This window comes from Lepisma saccharinum, chromosome 10 (assembly GCF_977018435.1).
Source record: "Lepisma saccharinum chromosome 10, izLepSacc3.1, whole genome shotgun sequence".
Lineage (NCBI taxonomy): Eukaryota > Metazoa > Arthropoda > Insecta > Zygentoma > Lepismatidae > Lepisma > Lepisma saccharinum.
The window spans coordinates 46991486-47010256 of NC_139238.1; the positions used below are offsets into that span (position 1 = coordinate 46991486).

At 40.2% G+C, this 18771-nt stretch overlaps 1 protein-coding gene across 4 annotated transcripts in view; it reads right to left on the bottom strand.

Moving 5' to 3' along the window:
* LOC145994346 (uncharacterized) overlaps positions 1–18771 on the bottom strand; it is a 55650-nt gene that overhangs the window by 14992 nt on the left and 21887 nt on the right. For 3 of the 4 annotated variants that reach the window (XM_083130466.1, XM_083130464.1, XM_083130465.1), the window contains exons 2-5: positions 17879–18203; positions 16121–16364; positions 2540–2678; positions 688–782 (exon numbers count right to left, since the gene is read on the bottom strand). In XM_083130466.1, the coding sequence (XP_082986592.1) occupies positions 688–782; positions 2540–2678; positions 16121–16364; positions 17879–17962 (562 nt within the window). In that variant the 5' untranslated portion in view covers positions 17963–18203. The remainder of the gene's footprint in view (positions 1–687; positions 783–2539; positions 2679–16120; positions 16365–17878; positions 18204–18771) is intronic. The other variant, XM_083130467.1, reaches the window with a different exon arrangement.

An 18771-nucleotide genomic window follows, 5' to 3' on the forward strand; every position in this document is an offset into this window, starting at 1 on the left:
GAGAATCCCATTAACATCCGCAGTAATCACAACGTAGGCAACAACTCTACATGAGCCACTCACAACTGACTTCTCCTTTCCGCAGTTTGAGCAGTTTACGAAAATGCCTCACGAGAGCAGCACAGCAGGGAATGTTACATTTGCCCCTTGTTACAATTGAACCCGTTCTCCCCTACTTCCCAAATCAAAAAGTTTTAAGCCTGGGGCTGGACCTATGCGGTTTATGTGGCATACGAACAACTGGGCTGAACTACTAGCAGTGTTACTTTAAAGTATTATCATTAACTTCCTGTGAAGCAGAAACAACTTTAGATGAATATTTTAACAAACACTAGATCAATACTACTACAGAAAATTCAGCTGGGGAAATTTTCGTGATATCATTTCTAATTATAATTTAGTTAAATATAATCCATTTTATGTAATAAATTGTATCTCTCTTTTTAAATTAAAATAACAAATTAACGTTCACGGCTAATTAGGTGCTTTTTAAGTACATACTTTCTTGCCTGTTTTAGCATTTTTAATGCCTATAATCAAGCCTCTACATTAATACATATTGATAAAAATGAGATTAAACTTTACTATTTTACTGAAACTATGTATAAAAAAATAGTAAGTAGCGGTAGTAAAAGTCGTTACTCACTTAACTCATGTCATAGCTAAACTTTCAAATAAGATAGTCACCTTTATCTCTCACATTAAATGTTCTATATATGTAATAGGCTCCTCCAATATTCAGGAAAGATGGGACTAATGTTATCAATGATGTTCCAAAAACCCTAGGAGCAAAAACAAAGCAATTACTTACTGTTATTGAGTAACTACATTTGTCATATTTTATAACTGATAATGAGACGGTCTAGACCAGTGATTCTCAACCGGAATGTCGTGACACTTTACGGTGCCGCGAGATCAGCCTAGGGGCGCTCCGAGATATTTTAAGTGTAAACTTAATATATATATATATATATATATATATATATATATATATATATATATATATATATATATATTAGGAAGTTCATCAAGATTGAGGCATCGGTGGTTGTTTTCTGCTTCGACTGGTTAGGGGCGAAAAACAAAATGGGCGAACATTTGCCTTTTTCAACTTCATATTTGTGTGAACAAGCCTTCTGTGCTATGGCGACAATAAAATCTAAATCAAGAAATAGACTGCATAACCTTGAGGATGATATGCATGTTTTTTTTTTTGTCAACTGTAAGGCCTGATATCAAACATTTGTGCTCTAAGCATCAATCGCAAGTCTCACATTAATAAAGCAAAACTCTTTTGAGTGAATTCCATTGTAGTAAACTGTATTCTATTCTGATGTTTGTTCCTAATATTTTCTTTCAATAAATGAATAACATTGGTAATTGAAAAATAATGTAACAAGGGTACCCCAACTTTCTAATCTCATTCCCAAGGGTGCCGCGAACAGAAAAAGGTTGAGAATTCCTGGTCTAGACTTTTAGTGTAACACATTCTAATGATTATATAAACTCAGAAACAAGTACTTAAATAAAAATAACTTTCTGTTTTTCTTTTTCTTTGTGCAAATGAAAAATGTTGTACAATGGCAATAATTGCCATTATTGTCTAACATTTTAACATCTTACTTTTAATACGATTCATACGATGATCATTTCAAAAAGTGATAACTCGACAATATTTTAACTGTTTGTCGCTGGTAGTAACAATGAATCGTAGATTCAGATATTGGCTTTATTCCCGCCTCTACAGTGACATGTCGTAGTTCCACAGACTGACATGTGGCGGCAGCACTGCGCTGACTGTAGTCATATTGAGTAGTGCGCTCTAAAACAATTTTCTGAAGAAAAGAACAAATTGCGTTCATGAAAATTAAAGTCGCACATGGATGAAGTGCAGTTAAGTGTCGCAGAGGACTTGTGCACGCTTGTGGTGATGAGGCACTTAAATATCCAACAGTGGTTAAGTTGTTCGCCATACTGATTCCCCAAGACCGCGAAAGTTCTGACAAGACCCAGTACCATTACAGTGATGCTTCTTGTTGCCTAAGACTACGAGGTCGTTCTCCTTTGTCACACAGTGCCCAAGGGAGTCGCGAACAGCGAGTACTACACTAAATTTCTAGAGAATCACTTTCGCCCGGAAATTAATCGGAAACAACCAAAACTTCTGACGAGACATCCGATCCACCACAACTCAAGGAGTATGTTGCAAATTCAGTGCTTGAATGGTAGGATTGGGAAGTGCTAGAGCAATCCCCCTACAGTCCGGACATGAGTTCTTGCGACTATGACTTATTTCGGTAGCTAAAATATTCTCTATAGGTACGTAGCTTCAAGACTATCGATTACAGTGCAGGCCTTAGTCCAGTCCCTCGGTGATATACGGGAAAACGATTTTGCCGACGGCGTGAGGAAATTGCCAGAGACTATTACGAAGGAATGTGGTAACTTCGTCCTGCACAATAATATAAGTAATCACTTTTTTTTAAACGATCCTCGTATTATTTGAAATAACCACACGAATTGCAAAAGCATAGCATACCCAAAATTTTTAATCGTCCAGGGGGAAATCCAGTTGCCAAGAAATCGTCCAGCAAAGCAGAAACCTCCTAAATTAAACAGTGACATGAACAGAGTTCGTTGTTTAAGTGGTTCATATTTTGACAGAAAAATTTGAGTACCTGTGGGGAAATAAGGGAAACACACATATTTCAATTAAACCATAGTGTATGCATGACTTGACTTACTACCTTATATTTATATTGTGCGACGATATCATCAATGAATGAATAAATGCTGATGTAATGCAATGTACAGTCACGGACAATTCTAGGTTGTAACAATTCCATTGACTTTCAAAACGATTACTACAACCCAGAAGTGTTCGTGACTGTACGATTACTCTTAATTTATTTATACAACATGATTGAACTGAACTGCTATTTTACCTGGAGGTTTTACCTTGTTTGGAAAAGTATCGGCAACATTTGTTGCCTTCCTTCTTATTTTATGATTTTTTGTGGGTTGTTTTCATGTCTTGTTTGCTGATTTTCCCTTCCGCCCAACTGTCCTGCAACTTGGGCATTTGACATTGTTTCTCTAGAGTAGGGAGTAGGGTCCCGAGTTCAAATCCCGGTTAAGTCATGGATGTTTAGTAGTCAAAAATTTACGTTTGAATTTATATAACCTCTGCAATGTTAATGAATAAACTCTTTCTTCCATGCAGCAACAATGTTTACAACAATGGATAAAATTAAGGTTTCTATGGTAGATCAAGGTGAACTAACATCAAGAGATTCGTTGAATAGAATCAGTTCTAAAAGAATAGGTATGTTCTAGCCTATTTCTTTTATTAATGATAAGATCTAGATTTAATAAGCATGGTGCGCGTTTTATATGTATCTTTTGACAAGATTCTTGTCATAATCAATCTAACCAGTGAGAGGTAACAATAAAAATGAATTTCAGTAACAACATTAGAAGGCATTAGAATTATAGAGGTCCTGTCAATTCCTGGTTATTTAATCTGGGAATAAAGTGATTGTATCCATTGTATCAATTCCTCTTATTGTTATTGCTTTATTTACATCACTTTTCTTTAATTTTTACTAATCGCAACGAAGGTTGAATGATGATAAAGAGGAAATGATGAAAGGCACATTTGAAGTCGATGCCGACAGGACACAAATCACAACTCTCACAGAGGATTAGGCCGTGTCCGCATTGGCGTCCACCTCCGTGGCGGAGTGTTAGCGCAGCGCGCTAGGACGCCAGGGGTCCCGGGTTCAAATCCCGGTTAAGACATGGATGTTTATGTTTGTCTGTTCTGAATGAAAAAGTAGAGATTTCAATGTAATTGATATGAGATTGTTGTGTTGGGGAAAACTACCCCTTAGGAAATTCCCTTACAAGAAATAGGCAAGCGAGGTCTTTCTTGTCGCTTTTCCGTGCACTCGAAGTCATCTAAATCGAAATGCTCCCAAGCAGTACAGTTGCAAATTTTTCCGCCAGGTGTCAGTTCGAACGTCACCCCCCACGTTTTGGAGCGTAGGCTCATAATACTAAAGCAGAAGACAAACGCCAACCAAACGTCGACCTATTTACTACCTAAATTGAAAATCTGGTACATGATTTCTTCTTTTATACTGTTTCTGAATATCCATTGAATATCTACTTAGCACTGAGGTTTACATCGTCTATTCAATAAAAGTCGCCTCTACAAAGTGAAAGTTGCAATATGGCTACCGAGCGTGGGTTACAGTTAAAACGTGCACTTGTTGTGCCTTCCACCTCTCCCCTTCAACTTGCCTCGGATTCAGACTATAACGGTACACCTTGATTAATTAATTTGGTTTATTACTTTGCTTCTGACATGTTTGACTAACCGCGAAGATGAGGATGAGTGATGACATGATGAAACTGATAAAGGGACATTCACAAAGAACACCCATGCCCCGGCCGGTCCCCCCCCCCCTCCTGGCGTCGTAGCGCGGTGTGCTAACCACTCTGCCACGGAGATCGGCATATATCGGTACGTGGATTTCGGGGGTGGAACGGTGCTCTAGGAGGCAGCAGCCGATTCGGACACGGCCTAAGCTTTGTCTTCCTAATTGAGCTAGGAGGATGGTTGATAACTCGTTGAACTGGGAATGAAGTCCTCTTTCCGATTCTTCAATACAAAATGGGGGTTTCCATTACCCACCCCCAGGGGGCGGGGGTGGGGAATCAAGTGTGATATCATTGAATAGCTTTCTTTCACTTATTAAACACGTATTTTTTCGTTTTTTGATTCGATGTGTATTTCTCACGATTTGTGACAGTTCCGGGACTTTTGGACCACCCGGTACATTTCTCCTCATCATCATATAACTGGTGCTTGGGGAAGGGGGTTAGTGAACCGGAAAGCCCAGGAACGTTTCCAGGAATTCAACCCAAGAGGAGATCCCAGGTTGCGGAGTCGAAGCAGGGGAGGCGTGCCGTGACCTTTGGACCCGGCTGTAAACGAAGGGAGCATCAGGCAGGAACCAGGTGAGTTTATGCGACATTTGGGAGAAGAGGGGGTGGGGGGAGGTGAGATTGGTGGCGAACCCCGTGCGTTTTCGAAACGGGTTTTGAAAATTCTTAGCTGGAATGTGGGGGGCTTGCAGGGCAAACTTTCTCAGTCTGAATTCTGTAGATACGTCACCGAATTTGACATTGTGGTATTTGTAGAAACGTGGTTTAGCACGGCGGAGACGCCGCAGGGTCTGGGAATGGTGAGGTATGCACAGATCATGAAGAGACGGGCTGGGAGGGGGCGGTATCCAGGGGGGCTGATGGTGCTCGTGAAAGAAAGCCTACGGGCACAACTGACTAAAATAGAGATTGACTGTAATGGGATTCTAGGCGTGCACCTGTGTATAGACAATATTAAATTATGCTTGATTGCACTTTATAACCAACCAGTCTCGTCCAAGTACCACAATGACAGATTCTTCGAGCGAGTAGCTGATTTTCTGCACCTTGTCGAAGATAAATATCCGCAGACGGACGTGCTGTTGCTGGGGGATTTTAATGCGAGAATTGGAGGGGAGGATTGCACGACGAACGGGGAAGAGGGGGGAGGGAGGGTTAGACGAAGCCTAGATCAACAAATAAATGCGGAAGGGAGAAAGTTGCTCAACCTGGCGGAGAGTTTTGAACTAGAGGTCATGAACGGGAAATACGGGAGGGATTTCGAGGGAGATTTCACATTTGTGTGCGAGGCCGGGATGTCTGTGATTGACTATATTTTTTCAACTTGCGGATTGGCCAATAGGGTGGCGGAGTTCTATGATGACGAGCGGACAGAGAGTCGGCACTTCCCGTTGGTGCTGGAAGTGGAGTGTCCGATCACGGTTAATTTTAATGCAGTGGCGATTCCTTGGCAGAAAGAACAGAAAACCTCGATTCTGAGGCAATATAAGATTTCAGAGGAGGGGCTAGAGTGGTTCCAACAAGGGTTGCAAGATGATATAGCGGTTACGCTTACGAGGGAAATGGAAAGAGCGTTTGGCGAAGGCGAGGTGGAAAGAGGGGTCTCTTTTACCACATCATAATGCGAGCAGCGAGGCACATGTTGCGGGACACACGTCAACAAGTTCCCAGCAAGGCTGACACGTGGTATAATGACGTATGTAAGATGCACAAACGAATATTGGATCGATCTCTAAGGCAATTCCGTGCTCGCAAAACTGAGCATTCTAGATTAAATTACTTAGAAGAACGCCGGCGTTACGCGCAAGTTTTGGAAAGGGAGAGGGAGAAGTGGGGGGAGAGGAAAGTGAGGGCTCTTCAGGAGGCCATCCTGGGCCGGGATACGAGGAACTTGTGGTGGATTATTCGCAACCTGCAAGGGAGTCGGTATACAATAGGCAGTATCTCTGCACGGAGCTGGGAGGATCATTTTCTCAAGCTGCTGGAAGGGGAGGGGGAGTCAGGGGCTATTCTAAATAAGGGCAGGTTCCTGGGTACTTTTGTTCCAATCCTTGACGAAAGTGTGTCGAGGCTGGAATATGATGCGGCTGTTCGCTCGCTGAAGACCGGCAAGGCGGCGGGTATCGATGGAATCGGACCAGATCTCGTGAAGGTGCTGAATTGTAACGAGCGATTGGCAGAAACGGGAAGGTCTCTGCTCAACAACATATTCAATAGTGGAACCTTCCCCAAAATATGGAAAACGAGCGTTATTTGTCCTCTTTACAAGGGGAAAGGGGATGTAAATGACACTAATAATTACAGAGGTATTTCTCTCCTGCCCGTGTTAGGGAATGTATATTGTAGTATTCTGTACAACAGATTGAGAAAATGGGCCGATATTTTTGATAAACTGACCCCCCTGCAGGCTGGTTTCAGGTCCAATTATAGCACTATAGATAATGTTTTTGTCCTGAACACATTGATCCAAAGCAAGTTAAACGAGAAAAGGGGAAAATTATATTGCTGTTTTGTTGATTTTGAAAAGGCGTTTGACTCTATCAATAGGCAAATGCTGTTGGGGGAAGTTATGGGACATGGGGGTTTCGGCTAGAATGATTAATACGCTAATGAATATGTACAGAGGGGTCAAATTTTGTGTCAAATGTGGGCAGGGGGTGGTGTCTGGGCATCACGAGAGCACGGTAGGCGTCAAGCAGGGATGCATACTTTCACCTTTACTTTTCATTCTTTTTATTAATGACGTTGCTAGCTTCGTGGGAGAAGAAGGAGCTGAAACACCGGAGATAGTCGGGACACCGATACCAATGCTTCTCTATGCGGATGATCTCGTTTTAATATCAAACGAAGTACAGGGGTTACAGCGGGGATTGAACAGACTTAAACAAATATTGCACAACATGGAAGTTGAAGGTAAATACAGGAAAAACTAAAATAATGGCGTTCAAGAAAGGTTATGTTTTCGCAGCAAAGGAGCGGTGGAGCTATGGGGATTCCGAGCTTCAAAGGGTCAAACGTTTCACCTATCTAGGCATCACGCTGAGTATGGCAGGGGAGTGGACAAAGCACATCGAAGGCAGAAAGGGAAAAGCTTGTTATGGGCTGGGCAAGGTAGAGCGACTGCAACGGAAAGTCCCTACAGTCAGTGTGAGATTGCTGGACCAAATTTATGAAGCAACGGTGAAAGCAACCCTATTTTACGGCGCGGAACTATGGGGGAGGGGAGGGGGGCGAGTAGCAAATCAGATACAAGCGCGTTTTTTAAAACAAATACTGGGAACCAGCACGAGTGCAAGCACGTGTGGCGTCCTGAGGGATATGGGAAAACATAGGGAGGATGCCGAAGCGAGGATGAGATGTTTCAAGTACTGGATGAAGCTGGAACAAGGGGCCGGAGACTCACTGAAAGAACAGTGTCTGCGAGTTCAGATTGAGGAAGGGTTCGCACGCCACTGGGCAAGTGGAATTAAGGACGACTTGTACAGAATGGGTCTGGGGGAACTGTGGGAAGAGGTGAGGGGCGGGAGGTGCGAAACTGGGATGTTGCAAATCATAAGGGAGAGGTTGGTGGACGGTAGCAGGCAAGACATCATGGCAGAATGTAGGGAGAAGGTAACGCTCGTCGCCGCACAACCGCCAGGGGTGTGGGTGGAATGGGGGAGAAAACGATATATTGATACGTGTACGTACCAGCAAAGACGTGGATTCGCCTGGTTCCTGCTAGGGGGGTGGAGGCAACACAAACTCAAGGGGCCGGACGGTCGTGCCATCTGCACGTTATGCGGCGGAGAGGAGAGGAGGGCTCACATCCTACACGAGTGTGTTTGGTCGGCACCCCTCAGACAACGCAAATGGGGGGACAGTGCAAGGGACAGCATTGAGCAGACCATCCAGGCTATATGTAGGGAGGAGAGGAGTGGTATAACGAATGTAAATATCAAAGCCCTGGGCTCCTATTTTCATGCAGTTTGGAGGGAGCGCAGGAAACTGCTGCAAGGAGTCAGTGAAAGTGAAGGGTACGGAACAGCAGGGGCTCAAGCATAGGTGAAGAGTGTAATGTAGTGTTGTGAAAATGAACAATCTCAAATGCAAGAAGAGGACCACATTGCTATTTATATATGTACATAGTATGTAATTATTTTCCAAATGTTTCTGTTTATAAATGTTTCTGAATGTATGATAAATGGGGTGCATGTTTAAGGTCGGGGTGTTTATGTAACAATATTGTAAGATACGCACAGCCGAAGGGCTCGTATCAATATCAATAAATATCATATCATATCATATATCTTCACAGTCTCAGTTTATGAAAATATGTTAATTTGATTGGATATGTTTTACTTCGTTTTTCTGTCACTTTCGGCTAATTGCGAAGATGAGAATGAATGGTGATAAGACGATATCGATCAGAGGACAGTCACAAACACATACAAGGACAATTAAACTTGCTGCCTTATTCAGATCCCTCTGGATCCAATTCCAAGCAACTGATTGCGATGGAACGTTGTTGCGAGGCTATGGATACCATTTGGGAAGCAAATGCTGATGTAAAGAATTGTTCAAATTTTTAGGACACAACAACAACAACAACAACAACAGCAACAATAACACAGGATTATATTGGCTGTGAGTCCAGACGCCAGTGTACAAAACGCAGTCGAAGGTCTACTACGTTGAAGAGTGGTTGACATTTTGGTGCCTCCAATGAATGACAAATACGCACAAATTATTTCTGAAAATAAATTTAGAAAGTAAAATAATTCAGGCTGGACCTAATGGAACGTGGCAATGATTGGACAAGATGTAGGAGGGCATGACCGATAGCGTTGTGAAACATTGTCACCTTTTCATCAAGGTGTCTCGGCTTCGATTCCTGGTGAAGGCATATTGCAGAGAGATTCCGAATCTGCTTTAAACTGTAGGCCCAATAATATACCTAGGCATTCAAGTGGCCTGAAACTTTGACAAAATTCATACATATTTTAAAAAAGGGTACAGTAAAAACATTTGACAATAATCCACATGCCACAGCCAGAGAGCTGCAATCTTGGTCTTTCTCCTACCCATGCTTACCCGCCTCTTAGAACAAGTTTGCCTGCTGCCCTGCCTGCTCCAACGAGTCGACTTGTGTCTTTACGCGGGTTCCTCCTTTTCAAGGTGTTCTACGCTTACGAGGTAACTGGGCATTCAAGAATACCCGGAAGGCCTGCAAAACCTGCTCGAAGGAAACGGCTCTCCGTCAGTGTGTTGCTTCGGGCGATTTTCCACCACGTGGACACTGCAGCCAGTGTTGTCTACATACGTAGCTCTTAAAGTACTAAGAGAAGCTATCCCCTCGAAGGAGAAAATGGTTATGTAGTTATTTTATTGGCAGGAAATACACATCACATTTACAGCTTCATTTACTGAAAGATCGAGCATGCAGAAAAATTCCGTATCGAAAACTAATTTTCTTCTATTACATGGTGTCTTAACCTGTTCCACAGAAGAACAGAGTGTTGGTAGCAACCCTCGGTGGTTGAGCGCGTTAAGTAGTCGACTCACGATATCGGCATCGAACGTAAACATGTTTGAGTCCTAGCCTGGGCTTCCTTTTTAGTTTCCTTTATTCATCCTGTCAAAGGGAACTGAATTGGATTGGGGCTCCCCGATGGCGTATTAGTTGATTCATTATTATTATTATTATTTTGCATCGCTTTTCTGACACATTTTGCCTAATCGAGACGATGAGAATGAATAATATGATGACATTGATGAAGAGACACACTCAACGAACACCCATGCACAGGACGGGATTCGAATCTGGGATTGTAGGTGATGAGATCGTGAGTCCAGAATTCAATGCTCTCGATCATCGAGGTGACACAGAAGGGGAATAATTCTCACAAAACGGATTTGGTAGAACGTGTAAATCAGTTATATAATTAGTTGTTGCTCATGGAAAATGCACTAGGCAAACCCTATTTTTATGTTCGGCGATGTGGCTTACGGAGCATTGATTCCCCTCTCTATGGAGTGGAAATCCACTTCAGTTGGCAACACAACAGTTTCTACCTGAAACAAATACGTCACACAGTGGGAGGCATTTGATTGTAAGAAACACCGAGTTTTGCAAGGCAGCCCAGAATCTCGGGTACCTGACGGGTTTACAACACCTGGCAGGAACGATCTGGGCAGGTGGTAAGGCAACGTGCTGAAGGGAGTTTGTTGCGTAGGTTGCATGACATTTTAGGAGTTATTTCTAGCAAACGAGTCTGTCCCAAGTCTAGTGCAAGCCTCTGGAGGTAACACCTTACTAAAATATCTAAAACAACAAGGATGGATAATTTATGTAACGAATGGAAATTAAATACGTTACCCTTCTCTCCTTCTTAATGAAAGAACTTCCTATATTCTTCCGTCACTGCTGGTTATTCTCCACTTTCCTTTACAAAACAAGGAGACAAGACTTCTTCTCTCGTCCTCGCAGGAAGACTCAACAACCACTCTTTTCGAGAGAGAAACGGCAACAATGCAATACACAGTACGCAGATGGTCTTCAACTTGGCGCTTCAGATACTGTTATTTTAAAATAAAGAATTGTATCTTGCGAAGTAGATAAAGTTATTTTCAGAGTGTAAGAAACATTCTTGCCTTAAACGGGAGTTTCGATAATGAAATTTTGAGATATCTTGTTTTGTTCAAGTGCAATCACGATGTGTTCATATTTCCGCATGTATTACATGCGAAGTCGGATGAAATTAAATTATTTACATACAAGGTTTTGTGGTAAATTATAGAAAACATTTAGAAAAGATAAGGGGTTCTCTAAAGTGACAATATCATTGCATATTTTGCACCTTGTAATGCATAATCGCCTGCACGTTTTAGGTATTTTAAGTGCATAACTATCCGGCTCCTACTGATCACATTAAGAGTAAAATGTCTCAATTTCAGAGGATACACCTACACATCGTCGACCTTCTACACAGAAAAATGGGTTCAAGTCCAACTAGAGCCACGATCGAACCATACGCGACAGAAGGAAAGAGAAATCCAAACTTTAGATTCGAACGTACTGTAAAGGAGAGAAGGAAGACCAAAACTTTGGATTCGAACGTACTTTAAAAGAAGAGAAGGAAGACCAAACTTTGGATTCGAACGTACTTTAAAGAAGAGAAGGTATACCAAACTTTGGATTCGAACGTACTTTAAAAGAATAGAAGGAATACCAAACTTTGGATTCGAACGTACTGTAAAGGAGAGAAGGAAGACCAAACTTTGGATTCGAACGTACTTTAAAAGAATAGAAGGAATACCAAACTTTGGATTCGAACGTACTGTAAAGGAGAGAAGGAAGACCAAACTTTGGATTCGAACGTACTTTAAAAGAAGAGAAGGAAGACCAAACTTTGGATTCGAACGTACTTTAAAGAAGAGAAGGTATACCAAACTTTGGATTCGAACGTACTTTAAAAGAATAGAAGGAATACCAAACTTTGGATTCGAACGTACTGTAAAGGAGAGAAGGAAGACCAAACTTTGGATTCGAACGTACTTTAAAAGAAGAGAAGGAATACCAAACTTTGGATTAGGACGTACTTTAAAAGAAGAGAAGGAAGACCAAACTTTGGATTCGAACGTACTTTAAAAGAAGAGAAGGAAAACCAAACTTTGGATTCGAACGTACTTTAAAGGATAGAAGGAAGACCAAACTTTGGATTCGAACGTACTTTAAAGAAGAGAATGTATACCAAACTTTGGATTCGAACGTACTTTAAAAGAAGAGAAGGAAGACCAAACTTTGGATTAGGACGTACTTTAAAAGAAGAGAAGGAAGACCAAACTTTGGATTCGAACGTACTTTAAAAGAAGAGAAGGAAGACCAAACTTTGGATTCGAACGTACTTTAAAAGAAGAGAAGGAAGACCAAACTTTAGATTCGAACGTACTTTGAAAGAAGAGAAGGAAGACGAAACTTTGGATTCGAACGTACTTTAAAAGAAGAGAAGGAAGACCAAACTTTGGATTCGAACGTAATTTAAAAGAAGAGAAGGAAGACCAAACTTTGGATTCGAACGTACTTTAAAAGAAGAGAAGGAAGACGAAACTTTGGATTCGAACGTACTGTAAAGGAGAGTAGGAAATATAGATGCTAACTTTAGATGCGAACATATTGTAAAGGAGAGAATGAATGATAGACCTATGAGACACGAACGTACCTTCAGCGGAAGAGAATTGTATCTGTAACGTGTTAACCTGTTACCTGATATCTGTTAGCAAACTACAAATTTATGGTTTGGATAATATCGAAATTGAAGATAGGAACGTAACAGTAAAGAAAATAAGACGAACATCACTACTTAAGACATGAAGAAACCGTAGAACTGTATTATCATTTGGTACTGGAAGTTATGTGGGTATTGTATTCTATGAGTTATAATAAACTTATCAACAGATATTAAAATCGAGAAATTTATTCAAATTTACTTTCGATTTAACCGTACTTTACAAATTTTAATTAACTCATATTTGCCTCGTTATTTAATTATTGTTGCTGTTTTTAATTCTTTCTTCAAGTACTTCAATGATATTATAATTAAATTTTATATTCCTTTCTACAATATTTCAATCTCTTCGACGTTTCAAAGTTGTTTCTTTTTGTATAATTTATTTGTTGAAAACTTTCCGCATTTTAATGAAATGTGATATCTACATTAGTCTTTGTCAATACTTTTGATTCCCGCCATCTCTAGGTCACTTTCTTTGCTAAGATATTTGGGCTTTTCGCAAGAGGAAAATCTTCTGTTCAATATTCTTTTGTAATAATTTATTTTCAAAAATCAATATTAGTTATTTAAATAAGAATTTTAGTTGCTGGAAGTAAGGCATATCTTGTATCTCGGAATTTGTGAAACTACTTTGTAACTAGCGAAGGTAGGGCAGTCCGCAGGATTTTTTCTCAGGGGGAGCAGAAGTGCTTAAAGTGGTGGAATGGTGGCATGATGCTTTCCCCCGGTTAAAATAATTCTCATAAAGTATACCCGGCAGTATGCTAATTTGCATAAGTACTTAATCTGCTATCTTTTACGGCACCCCTCGTCCATGTTTACACGCTAGAATTTCACCATTTGAATTATAATAAATCTTTCCAGATATCTCAGGGGTCAAGTGCCCCTCCTGGCTGACCTCTGCGGGCGTCCTTGAGTAAATGTACAAAATGCAAGTAGAGCCTCTCTGATGGCGTAGTGGTAACGTCGTCGCCTTACAATCAAGGTGTCCCAGGTTCGATATTATCGAAAATTATTTGAGCTCCTCCATTTCATATTCACATCTAAATCAAATACTTAAATGTTCGAAAGTGATGTTAACCATTACAGCCCCCCTTAACGGTATCATTTGACAACGGTATCAAAGAGAGATCTTTGGCAGCTATTTCACTGATCAATGCAGAAACCATGATTTTTGCAGCTGGTAATACATGTTCTTCAGCAATTGTGTTAAGTTTTCCAGTTTCTGCTATCAATTGAGAAATTTCAAATGACGCCCTCACAGCATTCTGTTTAAGGCACCCACTTGTGGACCTTTTCATAATTTTCTTGCTTTCGCGAAGCTCCTGCTCCTTACTTCTAAAAAAGTCAATGCTCTTTGTGATGTGTTCTTTGTGTTTAGTTTCAAGATGCCTTCGCAGTTTCGATGGTTTCATGGCATCATTGGACAATAGTCGTAACATAACACACACTGTGGAAGTTGCTTGTCTTCTGGGCCTGAGCACGTGAAACCCATGGACAGATATTCCTTGCTATAACGGCGGCACTTTCTAAGAAGACTGGTAGGTTAACATTGCTTCGAACTTGACGCACCCTCATCATCGGAATATGCACTTTGTCGTTTAAAATTCAGCCCGCGGTCCATCTTAGGTCAAAAGTAACAAGCATCCACGGAAATATCGAGAAGTGCTATACCGTTACCCTACAATATGCAAAGGCCCGAATAGAAACAACTCTTCGCTAACAATCGTAGACTGACTCAGATCCGAACGCCGCAATCCTTTTATACGAGGCTTTCTTCGAGAACATACACCAAAGGACGAGAAAATTTCTTAGAAGTAATAAAAGACTTTCCGAGGACGCAAACATCACAAGATTCTGAACAGCTGCGAAGGCGGCTTTTGTTTGTTCGCCCTGTGGAGCAAAGAGCAAAGTCACGCCCGAAGCAATCCGAGCTAAACAATCAAGCGTCCCCCCACCAAGCACCAGCCCAGGCAGATCACAGCCAGAACATGCGTGCTATTGCTGTCAGAGGCGCAACCACGAATTTTTGTCTCGGGGGGGGGGGGGAAGTACCAGGATAAACGTACCAACAACAATAATAATAACAACAATAATGGCATTTTTATTATTACTAGTGGTGGTAGTAGTAGTAGAATCAATGACGTTATTGTCCTTATAAATTACGAAAAGAGGGGGTAGAAGTTGGTACTAAAGCATTTATTTGGAACAAACGATTTGAAATAGTTTTTCAACACAGTCAATTTCACATTAGCTAATAATGGAAAACAAGCACACAAACTGTATTTTTGAATGGCAGAAAATGAATAATAAATGCATTCCGAATAGAATTATTTTTGTACGTATAACATATATAACTTTCATTTACAACATATGTTTTACACATATCCAACATGGAGCGACATAAAATAAGAAAATACATATGCAACATGCTAACATTAATTGTGTACGTATTCAAAGTTTATTCACTACATATATACAACACATATTATTTAAATACATTACATTACGGAAAACAATCAAATTGCAAGCGAATCGAGCAAGGAAATTTTATATCCAATTTTTGAAAAGCTAGCAAGAAAATTTTGCGAAATGTATTTTAATATGCATAAGATTTAAAATCGAAGGGAGAAATTGCTCCTCTGTGCACCCCCTGCGGGTGCCTTTTGCAGTCAATGTTTGCCCCCCCCCCCATTTGCCCCTAATAGGGTGCAAATAATATCATGGTGCGCCAAAGGCATTCTCTCTTCCACAACTACTTTTCATTTAGATCATTTGGCACCCATGGCCGACTCGCGCCGCCACCTAGCTACTGTCTGAACTTGACGAAACTGTGAAAAGCAGGTTTTGTGAGCGAAGCGAGCAAGAAAGTTTTACGAAATGTACTTTTATTTGCATAAAATTTTAGATCAATGGGGCAATTCTCCTCTGTGCCCCCTCTGCAGGTGCCCTTGGCCGTCAATGTTTGCCCCCCTTGCCTGCCCCCCTACAATTAACTTCCGTCGAAGGTTGGGGGAAGACTGCCCCCTGCCCACCCTGTGGTTGCGCCACTGATTGCTGTGGGAACTGGCGATGCTTAGTCATGTCTACGTTGTCTGCTTATCTACTTCAATTTATTTTACCTCAGTAAATTTGTATAATTTTCGTTCTCTCATAATTCCTTCTTAGCATTAAAGAGTAAATGCTCTTGTCTTAGTATTTTTCCGAACCTTTGTGGAACACTGGGAGGGTTTCGCGGACCCCCTGAGAGGGTCCCGCGGACCACAGTTGAAGAACCGCTGGCTTAGGTTATTTCATGTTTTCATAATTCTAATTCCCCCTTCAACATTTCTTCCCTATTTCTATTATTAACACTAACAATCAGTTGATTGTGTATGGTGAAGACGTATTGAACTTACCTAGTGCAGCATGCGTGAACACATCAGGCAGTAATGTTAAGAAGAGAATTGCTGGCACGAATGTAGATATACATATTATAAGATTTACTATGGTTGACATGGAATACGCCAGTAGGAGGCCAACTTCGCTTTCATAGGTGTCTGCGAAATAACCATATGTTGGAGCCAAGGTAAACTTCAGCAACTCAGCGTAGGGTTTCAGTTGATAAAATAAGTCATTAGCTTCAAGATATTGAGATTCTGTCTGAAAAATAGGAAATAAATAAGTATTTTTTGTTTCTGTTTTTTGTGTGGTTGTGTGTGTGTGATGGTGTGTCTCTGTGTGTGTGCAAATGATTCATTCCACTTTGTCCCAGCCTGTATCCTCTCGGGTAGCTAACGCTGTCTCCTTGTAATCAATGGTTCTCGGGTTCGATTCCCGAGTTCACAATATTTCAGATCTTCCTTTGAACTGTAAATACAGTTCCGAATGGCCTATCTAGACATAATGTGGACTTATAACAACCTTAGACGATTTTGAATTAATTCACATTAACACCCATACAAAAGCCTTCCTTCTCCTTTGGAAAATCTGAAAGTTTCCATATTTCCTCCTACACAAGACATATATTGAATCGCACATTTATAAATAATCTCACAATATTATCAAAAGATTGGTATTATAATTTTGTATATACAAGGTAAGTCAAAATGATTGTCGGGGTTTTAATATTTCTTCGTGGACAGGTCATGAAGCACATAGCCTAACATTTAAAACTGCACTAATTGATGCAGACACTCAATGTCCAATTTCGTTACAGATAGATACGTATTTAGCCTTTAGGTGGGAGGTTTTGCAAGATGGTGGATCACAGTAAGGAGACGATGATCTTTGTGTGCTCGAATCTCATCTAAGTCAATTAGTTACCATTGTCCAACGACAATTTCAAGAAGGACCCAACACCCGACAATTTATTCGCCGGTGATAAACACAATTTCAGGAGTGTAACGTTGAGACACCTAAATGTCAACATCTCTTCCACACGTAGTACACCCTGAACTGCATCTTGCAGACTGTCCTGACTCTGGCGTCTGGATTCACAGCCAACATTGTGTTGTGTTGTCCATAGATGTGTGATTATCCCTTAATCCATCTCATCGTTCGTCCTCATCTTCACGATTAGCCAAAAGTGGCAGAAAAGCGAAGTAAAATAAACTAAATCAACCAATCAATCAAACGTACGATTTCAGCTAACAGGAAACCTTTGGCAATGAAAGACGAGAAGCACAAGTGGACTTCCAAACGGATTCATAGAAAATCAAGAGAAATTACACCACCATACCACAGCCGACAGTGTGGAGTATTTTGCGGAAGCGATTAAGAATAAAGCCATATTTCCCAATCCTGTTTCAAACGCTAACATTTGAGGATCAACATCGAAAGAAGACTTTCTGATGATTGGATTTGCTGAAATTCGAGCGCAAAATAAATGCCTTCATCTGCCATCTTACAAACCCTGCCTCCTAGCGGCCAAATATTACTTGTAACGAAATGAAACTTTAAAAGTGTTTCCATCAATTAGTACGACATAAATGTTATATGTCTCATGACCTGGCCACAGAAAAAACTGAAACCCCACCATCCTTTTGAATAACCCTGTATATTGAATGGAAAAATAATATTTGCGATATTTGTTTCAAAATATGGCTTAAATTTGAATACACTAATACAACACTGTCCTTAGACACAATTACACATAACCTACTTAAGGAGCTTACCTTTATATTCTTCTCTTCTATGGACAATAAAATATGATTAACAAAAACAATTAAGAACAAAATCCACCTCCATAATGGAATCATTGATTTATGGCTTTGCTAGAATTTTCTTCAACTGTGAAATTTGAATTCCCAGTGACGTTCAATGGATTGAAAATATTGGAACGTGAAAGCATATTTGAAAGAACTGTTTTGTTTCACATTTGAACTTCAACCTAACCATTCTTATTCTATTTCAGAGATTCTTGCTTAACAAATGCCAGAGGAAAAGAATGTTCAATTCGAATTACACATGATTGCTCCTGAAGCACTATTTTGAAAGAATCTGAAAAGAAACGTTATTATATTTACCTACATTATTAAAATTCCAAATTAATGAACTAATGCAGTCCGAATATAACAAATTCTAACTTAGCATTTTTAAAATTAAAGGTAAACCACACGATTTATTTTTAAATTCATTTATATGATTTCTTTCAACAATGTTACTGTGCCTTATTAAAGTAATTGTCCTTAGTTTCATTTATAAAATATTTAGCCAAAAAGAGAAATACAGTATATTTCAACAGCAAAACTATTTTTTAAAAGATGAATGCTTTAGCATTGAGGTTTAATTAGAGTATAACAATTACATTACAAAGTAATTCTGCATTAAGTCTAATTAACATCCCATCATGCATTTCATTCTCATCATCGCTATTAATCCAAGAGCGTTAAAGCGACATCTAATAACCAAAATAGAAGAAAAAGTTGAATTCAATATCACCATGTATCAAGTAATGTCAAGAACCAGTTTTCGGAAACTTACATTTTAAATGTAAGCGAGTTACAGTTACTTGCTTCTAGAAGTAATTGAGTTACAGTTATTGATACTTGAATAGTAACTGTAAGTT